Source organism: Amblyomma mixtum, chromosome 10, assembly GCF_055824585.1.
Source record: "Amblyomma mixtum isolate Tamu chromosome 10, ASM5582458v1, whole genome shotgun sequence".
Taxonomy (NCBI): Eukaryota; Metazoa; Arthropoda; class Arachnida; order Ixodida; family Ixodidae; genus Amblyomma; species Amblyomma mixtum.
Window position 1 is genome coordinate 30,952,997 of NC_143021.1, and position 9,062 is coordinate 30,962,058.

Genomic DNA, 9,062 nt, shown 5'->3' on the forward strand with positions numbered 1-9,062 from the left:
AAACACAATCTTAGTTAACTGTTTTGCCTGTTGATTGCATACAGTGAGTTATAATGGTGCTAATAGCGTCGGTAATACCGCGTACATTTCGTTTTTTAATATTTTAATGTCCTCCCAAAAACAACTTCATGGCTCTGATGGTGTCGCCACTCAGTGGCGGGTTTTTAGCAGCGGATATGACATCACCTGGCGCGAGCTTGATAATCGGACAAACAGTAAATATACTGCAAATTGTGTGAATAAATAGAGACACATTTTGTCACCTGTCTGCGTTTTATATTAGATCAACAAAAACAATTTGTTTGTCTTAGATAAAAGCCCTGCAAAGCAAGTAAAATAAAAATACACCACCAGGGGCGCTCTGGCATGGAAACAACGCTGCCAGTCTCAGCAAGAACGAGTTAGAGAGCAGGCAACCATGGAGTACAAACTTCCGCGACGTGCTTTGGCTGGCTGTTTTGATTGGTTGCGCCAGGTTCCGTCATTGGGAGAGCGAAATAGGAGTGGGAAGCCCCGCCAAAATCGAGTTGAGGGCGGCGTTTTGTTTGCTTGTATTTTGAAATTTCTTCTCTGAATAACTCCCGTTCCTGTGCATCGATTCCTGTAATTCTTTTTAAGTCAGCATCTGTGCGACATAAAGAACCCACCTGAAGTATAGCCGGTATTCCCCCAGGCAGTGTTTCGCAGCCCCTTTAACGAAGGTGACATGTGCTTGTTGTGGTAAATGTGCAGAAACAACTGAACATATCTTGCTCGAATGTGATGGCATCTATTCGGATGCCTCGAACGATTATCGAAGTGTATTTAGGCGTCGCACTTCCAGAATAAACTTCAGGGGACAAGGCTTCCGCATGGAAGCTGAAACGTTTTCTTTTGACGCAAACCTTTGGCCGCCGTCTTCTTTTGAAGCGAAAAGCTTCACTACGCCAGTTAACACGCGCTTTGCGTGAGCCGGCGTATGGTGGCTAAGCCGGCGTATGTCGGAGCACGAGTGACGTCACGCACGGCGCAGGCATTTGCGCATGTGTGCCGCCCTTCTCCTCCTCGCCACCGTTTGACCTTTCGCCGCAGCCGTGCGCAGTGCGAATTTGAAAGACGGGGTATATAAGGCGCGCTTGCCCATAGAAGAGGCGCACGCTGCCACGCGCAGCTTTTCGCTTCGAGATATCCAGGCTTAACCTTAGCCGTTTTTTTTGTGTTGAAAATCGATTACATACTATCCGACCAGACGAGATTCCGTCAAACCTTAGATTTCATTTCTTTCAGGTATTCGTTGATGCTTAAAATCATTAACTGCCTGTAGCTAGCTGATGTGCTCTTCCGAGACGATGGAATAGTGCTTTAAGTTTTTAATTTTCATTTTTTTAGGCATACCATTCGTTTTGCCTGCCTATGTTCTCCATCATGCTTAGCAATACGTCCCGTGATTTACATAGCAAGGCGACGTCATAAACTAATAGGAGATTATCAAGGCATCATCCATTTACTCTTTCCCCAGCTCTTTCGAATCCAAATTTCTTAGTGCCTATTCCAAACACGCAGTGAATAGCCCTGGAGGGATCGCATCTTTCTGCCAGACACCCTGCTAGTTCTTTTAATAAAAAAATTGCGCCTCTCCCGTAATCGAGAGTAGAGTAAGCATGAAATGTTTACGGGCCTAACACAGGCTCCATTGCTCGGCTTAAGCAGCTGTGACTGTGGCGGCATTGAAATCCAGGATGATACAGAAGCGTACGCGGACACGACGAGACGCAGGCCTGACAAGAATGTATATGCAGCGCGTTCGAATACTCCGCGAGCGTGTATACATCTGCTTGCCAGAGGGGGAAAGGGCTTGAAGGCCAAGCGGCCGGTCTTTTACATGCGTGAGTGTGGGACCGCAGCGCCATCCTTGGGGAGGGAGCGAAAGTTTTCCGCCGAAAGCCCTTCTCGCCCTCATTCTCTAAGTGGCCTTCTCTCGAAGCCCCTAACAGATCACGTATGACAACGAAGTGTATTGTGGCATGTATGTGCTTTTTCCACGCGTTATTAGAAATCGGAAATTATAATTCTGTGCATTATCAAATGCACAGCTCGACTGATATCTTGATAAACATTGAGAAGACACTGGCAGCAGTTATTTTTTGTGACTCGTTTGAAGAGCAACCGGCGCTTGTATGCCGGTCCCGTAGGAAGGCTTAGAGAGTCTCGTTGAATCTCGTTACGTCTCGTACGGTGCCCGGATGCCGTTACGCTGCCCGTCGAGCCAGCGGATCATCGAGCTTTTCCTGTCCAGGCGGGCCCCCGGATCGAGCGTCCCGGAGGTCCTGCCTGCCGTCCTGCTGCCCGGCGCCGCGCTCCTGCCGTGGTGACCCGGGCCCCGTCGCGATGGAGAGTCCCTGCCCTGCAGTGCGCCCCACAAAGGCGCAATGCTTTTTGTTTACTGTGCCGGAACCTGTTCCGGCCGATCGCCTCATCGACCTGCTCGAGGAGGTGCTCGGATTCGGGGGGCTGACATATTTGCAGCACCTTGGTGGTTTACGTTTCCTGGCGGCCGTGGCTTCCATGGCGCAGGCAGCGAAAATGGTGGCGTTGGGCTCGCTACTCATCGCCGGAAAGGAGGTGCCACTGGAGCAGATGGGGGTTCCAGTGGTGCACGTGACGGTTTTCCGTCTCCCCCCGTGCGTCAGCGACGAGGACCTCGCCGCGGCGTTCCAACCGTACGGGAAGGTGCGCGCCATCACCGAGGTCGCCTTCCAGTCCAGGAACCGCATCGGTAACGGGACGCGCCTGGTGAAGCTCGAGATGACCCGGGGTCCGCCGAACTTCCTGACGGTGGCCGGTGTTCGAGCCATGATTGAATACCGAGGCATGAAACGCGTCTGTTCCCGGTGCGGCGCCGAGGGCCACTTCGGCGCTACGTGTAAGGCGGTGCGCTGCAGCCGGTGCGGCGCGTACGCACACATCGGCGCCAACTGCAAGCCGGTATGCAAGAGGTGCGGAGGCGACCACCCGTCCTCCGACTGCGTCGTGCCGCGGTCCTACGCGGCGGCCGCGGCTGCTGCGGCAGCCAGACCTTCCCAGGAGCCTGGTGTGCAACCCGGGCCGAAGGCGACACCTGAGGGGGCTGGCGCCGGTTCGAGCGGCGCGGCACAGGAGGCGGCGGCGAGCCCTCTCGAGGGGGCTGACGTGCGGGACGACGCCGCGACCAAGCCCGATGACGACCAGGCGGGCACGGAGACGGCGGGCACCTCGTCCGGCGAATCCGCGACGGAGCTGTCCACGGGCAACTCCGACGTCGCGGAATCGACCTCGTCCGAGTCTGACGACTCGCAGGGCGAGTCCTCTTTTGTGGAACCTCCGAGTTTGGAGGTTTCGCTGCTTGACGCGCCCACGGCGGCGCAGCACGTGGGCACGGGCACGGACACCACGTCGCCTGGCTCGCCCTCCCCCAGTGACGCCCTGCACACTCCCGTGAAGGACGCCCCGAGCAGCGACGGCTCAAGCGAGTCGCGACCGAAGCCGCCGCACATCCCGGTCGCCCTGCCGCGGCAGGGCCCGTGCGCAGCTAAGTTGGTGCGGGGGGCGCGCAAGGCTCTCGAGCTCGACGACCCCAAGCGCCAGCTCTCCTCGTCGTCGGACGGCGGCGCGACCTGCTCTTCGGCCACCCAGGCGCCGAAGAAGAAACCGAGGACGGCAGACGGCGACGGCGTCCACATGGACGTCGAGGGAAACGAATAGTTTCCGCCATGGCGCCTCCTCGCCGGACTTCAGGCCCTGCTGGGCCTTTTCCTCCTCCCCTCCCTGCTCGGCGGCCGCCCGAGCGCCGTTCTTTCGACGCTCTACGGCGCCGTTATCTTTTCGGCGCGCTGGCTCCGTCGGCGCGTTTGGCGAACGATGGACGGTGTTTGCGCGGTGGAGTGTGTTGGTGCGTGTGTGACTGTGTGTTGCTGCCGCAGCCGCGCGCATCGGCCGGACCTTTCCACCGCGCAACCATTAGCACCGCTTGGCATCGTCGTCCCGCCGCCGCGGGGCCGCCAGCCAGGACGCCAGCAGGGACCCGGGACGCCTCCCAAGCGCTTCGACGCCCCCCCAGCGCCGGTGTATCAACGCACTCGCAGACTCTATCCGCAGAACTGTACTGTGAGTCCGTCAGCGTTTTATTTTGTTTACTTGTTTCGTTGTTTATTTTTGTTACATTGCTTCCTTTATTTTCATGATGGCTGTTTTTCGTTTCCCCTCCTTTAACGCGCAGGGTTTTCGCTCTCCCGATAAGCAACGGGAGGTGCTTCACCTTGCGCGTTCGTACCAAATTGATGTTTTGTTTTTGCAGGAGTGTAATTTTCGCACCCCTGCAGACGTTATTTCTTTCCGTTCACGCTTTCATGTCGATGCTTTCTTTTCCTTGACGGACTCACGGTCTTGCGGTGTGGGCGTTGCTTTCCTCACGCCGGCTTTCCGCGCAGGTGCGCATTGTACCTTTGGTTACGATGGTCGAGTACTGGTTGTGGACATTTTCCTCGACGGGCGGAGGACTCGCTTTGTAAACCTGTACGCGCCTGTCACGCGATCTCTGACAGGCGAGTTTTTCCGCTCTCTTACATCCCACCTGCTTGAATCCGTGTCATATGTCCTGCTGGGCGATTTTAATTGCGTCCTAGACTCGTGGCGTGACATTCAGGGCCCCGGTCAAGGTGCGTCCAATTATTACGCCAAGGAGCTAGGCAAACTGGTTCGCCAGCTGCACCTTACGGACGCGTGGGTCGAACTGCACGGGAACCTTTTCGTGGCCACACGTGCTAGGGGCCGTAGCGCCAGTCGAATCGACCGGGTGTACCTACCTCCAGCCCTCGTGCCGCAACTAGTATCCTGCGAGGTAGTGCCATTTCCACCAGGCGCCCGAGCACTCAGCGACCACTTACCTGTCGCGGTATCCTTGAGGTGCGCTTCGGGCCGAATTGCGACGTTCTCTACTTGGAGAATGGACATCTCACTCTTGGTGGACGACCAGAGCATTCGCGACATCCGTGCAGATTTGGTGGACTCTGTTGCCCTCTTTGAGTTCAGTCCCTTGATTTGGGACGCCCTGAAAACACGATGGCGAGAAGTTCTCATTCGGGCTGGCAGAGCAAAGCACGCGCGGAAGACTGCGGCGCTCAACGACGTGCTACGCCGCATGCGTATCGTGAAGCAAGGGGGTGAGCTCACCTTTGCGATGCGAGAGTACCTGGACACTCTTCGCGTCCGGTACCACCGCATCCTGGAAGAGGGGTCCCAGGCCTCCTGTACCGCAGCGAATCTCCGCATGCCGTCGCAGGAACGCGCTGACCTCTTTCACGCGAACAGCTGCCGCCACAAGAGCGACCGACCGGCCCGTATTGGAAGCGTAACTATGCCAGATGGCACGATTTCCGAGCAGGTCCAAGACATCGAGCACGTCTTCCGTGATCACTTTGCCCATCTCTTTGCGTCGCAAGGCCTGTGCGAGTGGGATGGGTTTGACGCTGCTGTAGACGCCTTTTGCGCCGCCCTTCCCCACGCGCCCGACGACGTGGAATCGGCTCTTTGCGCTCGCGCCACGCGGGAGGAGGTCTACGCAGTCTTAAGCGACATGAATCGCGCCTCCGCACCCGGACCAGATGGTCTAGTCTCCGGGTTTTACTACACCTTCTTTGATGTGCTCGGGGACTTCCTCACGCATTTGGTGAACGCCTTCCTCGAGGAAGGAGCTAACCCACCGTCTTTCGGTGCGGGCCGAATCGTGTTGATACCAAAGCAGGGAACAACGTCGTCATGCCCGGCGGCGTGGCGGCCGATAACCCTGCTCAATACTGACTACAAACTGGTCGCCTCGATTCTCGTCGCTCGCTTGCGTCTTCTTTTGCCAAACCTCGTTAGCCCCTTCCAGGCTTGCGCTGTTCCTGGCCGTTCGGTCTTTGCGTCGCTCACGCTCACGCGCGATGTGTTCGCATACGCACACGCGAAAGGGACTAGCGGGGTTTTTGTTTCCTTAGACCAAGCTAAGGTCTTTGATAGAGTAGAGCATCGCTACTTATACTCCGTTTTGCGGTGCTTTGGGCTGCCTGCCAGCTTCATTGAGCGCATCAAATTGTTGTACTCGGGCCTCACGGCCGAACTCTTGGTGAACGGGTCCGTCACCGCTCCGTTCCCCGTAACACGTGGCGTGCGCCAGGGATGCCCTCTTTCTCCAGCTCTGTTCGTCCTGTCTTTGGACCCCCTGCTGCGCAGCGTCGCCTCCAACGAACGCATCCGCGGCTTTCCATTGACAGGACAGGAAACAATCGTCGTCTCGGCCTATGCCGACGATATTTCAATCTTCGTCCGACACACCCGGAGTTTTGAGGCCTTCCTGGCCGTATTTACTACTTACGCGGCGCTGTCTGGTGCCGAGCTCAACGGCAGCAAGAGCAGGGCGCTTCGTTTTGGGACCTTCAGCGATCCCCTCCCGGTGCCCATTCCTTTCGTGGACGGGCTCCGAGTGCTAGGAGTCCTTTTTGAGCAGAGCGGTGTGTCGTCCCGGACATGGGATGAAGTTGTTGCGCGCACGACGAGCGCGCTAAGGATGGCAGCGCAGTTCGGCCTCTCCATGGAGGCCAGGGAGTGCGTCATCAAGGGCCGCGCGTGCGCCTTTGCCCACTATGTGGCCCGCGTAGCAGTGATGCCGCGTCGTACGGCGGGTCGGCTCGCGTCCCTTGTGGGCGCCTTTGTCTGGGACGGTGGCACGGCGCAGGTCGCTCGACGCCTTTGCCAGCTGCCGCCTTCTAGAGAAGGACTCGGGCTGCCCTGTGAAGCCACCATGGCGCGTGCGCTCAGCGCCAAGCTCGTAACCACGCTGGTGGAGAGCGACGCATACCTTGGGCGTTCGCTCATGTTTTATTGGATGAGCACAGTGCGGCGCTTCTTCACCACTGAGCGCCATATAGGTCCACAGGCCGAGAGGCCTCTACGCTTCTATAGAGCGGCTGCTGGTTTTAGGCAGTCTGTTTGTACTGACTTGCCAGGAGTCGACCTGACTGAGACGCCCGCGTCTCGGCTGAGCGAGATGATCGCGTGCGTGCGCCTTGGCGCCGACGACCAGCGGCGCACCGCGGTACGCAAGTGGCGCACGTGGTGCACAAGTCGTCTCCCTCCGCAGGTCCGCGACTTTGAGTGGAGGAGGAGATGGAGAGTCCTCCCCACGCGCGAACGCCTCTTATCATGGGGCCTTGTGCCCAACGACCAGTGCGCGCAATGTGGAGCGCGAGAGACAGCGCGACACACTTTCTTTGAGTGCCGTGTTGCCCGGATAATGTGGTGGCAGGTGTATCGGATCTTTTCAGTTCGTGCCGGGCCAGGCATCCGGCAACCACGGGATTATTTTGGCAAACTAGTGTTTATGTCCGCTATGTTTGTTTTGTGGCGTCGCCGCTGTCTGGCCGAAGCCCGGCGTCAACCGGCGACGGCTATGTACCCCGCGTTGCAGAGCCTGCGTCTCCTTATCTGGCAATACCTGTCTGAAAGGCTTGCAGCGGATGGGGAGGCGCGGTTTCTGCGACGGTGGCACACACGCTTCTTTGTCGTGCACGAAGGTCGGCTGGTTATGCCGGCGCTGCGGTATTAGCCGGGCCGACCCCCCCCCCCCCCCCCCCCCCCCCCCCCTCTCTTTACCGACTATGCTGGTTTGTTCGAGGATGGTGGTGTATAATTTTGAAAGGGCCAATCACCCTGAGAAAGATCCTCCCCCCCCCCCCCCCCCCCCCGTGCTTCGTTGCTACGGGAGGCTGATTCTTCTTTGTCCAGTGTTCGTTCTATGCACTATAGGCTGTAATTTGTGATATGTACGGTGTGTTAAAATAAGGTCATGGTGTTTCTGGGTGGCCACCCACTTTGTATACATTTGTTTTGCCCTCAGTCATGAGTGTGTTTCTAATGTTTTGTTTGTTTGCACTGTTGAATAAACTTCCCTTTTATTCAGAGCCCGGATGAGTGGATTTCAGTGCCCGGATGATGGCTCTCGGTCTCGGCGTGACGTCACCACAATGCCGACAACGGGAGCTAAAAGCATTTCATGCTTAATACTTGTTTACAAGCAACAGGAAGTACCACTGCATTTGCTGGCTCTGGGACATTTTTCGGCACATTATTTTTGTAATTTCCAATAAAGAAGAGGAAATGTGCTTGGAGAGGGCATGCAATGCAAAGGCAGATAACCGCTGATTCTTAAGGGTAACAGACTGAAGTCTATGAGAAGACAAAACGAGCCGGGGGGGGGGGAGGGGGGGAAAGATAGTTGGGCGGAGGAGATTAAGACCATTGCCGGAATACGATGGCCGCAGCTGGCAAAGGACAGGGTGAACTCGAATGACATCGGTGAGGTATTTGCCCTGCAGTGGCCGTAGTCATGCTGATGTTGATGTGCGTTACGAAACAATATTACTCATTGTTTTTTTGTAATTTTCGATATGTAGTACGAAATAATGACAGATGCCCTACCTGCCGCACCCGATTTGTGTTACGGATTAAATACGGCATATTATTATGCCCTACCCACTAGTCTCCCAACCCACAGCTAACTGTACTCACTCCGGCTCCGCTGCCTCCGATTTATGCTCAGACTGTTACTGTAAGCGAAACTTTACGCGAAGCTCTTGCTCATGGGCCGCGTCGTGCTAGACCACGGCGCACTATATGGTCAGTATTATATTTTCTTTCATCCGGCGTCGTTCAAATACACTGCATGTAATAAAGAACTCAAAGTTCACAGACCTATATCATCCATTCGACCTACTAATAATACGGGAGAGTGCAAAGACGCTTGCGGCATATATCACCGTCACACGTGTCATAGATAACACGGCGAGAAGTATTGTTATTCTCTTCTGGTCGAGAGATGCAGTATTCCATTTTTAGCATTTTGACAGTTCTATAATAAACTGTCTGTGCCAATCATGCGCTTGTTTGATTTCCATCGGAAGAGGTCTGCATGAAGAGTGCACAATTTAAAATGATATCTCCCTTGCCGCACTATCATTTGCTAAGAACGAGTCTCTACTAGGCTGTGTGATCATCCCCCGGAGGAAACT

The 9,062-nt window shown here is 55.9% G+C and overlaps 1 protein-coding gene across 1 annotated transcript; it reads left to right on the forward strand.

Moving 5' to 3' along the window:
* Positions 1–2,227: 2,227 nt before the first annotated feature.
* On the forward strand, positions 2,228–4,861 carry LOC149325525 (uncharacterized). The gene has a single exon (XM_089564105.1). The coding sequence runs from the start codon at positions 2,368–2,370 to the stop codon at positions 3,718–3,720; it is 1,353 nt and encodes a 450-aa protein (XP_089420231.1). The 5' UTR covers positions 2,228–2,367; the 3' UTR covers positions 3,721–4,861.
* Positions 4,862–9,062: the final 4,201 nt, after the last annotated feature.

Bases quoted from the DNA above. Each gene is read 5' to 3' on its own strand.
- LOC149325525 (XM_089564105.1), top strand. From the start codon at position 2,368: ATGGAGAGTCCCTGCCCTGCAGTGCGCCCCACAAAGGCGCAATGCTTT.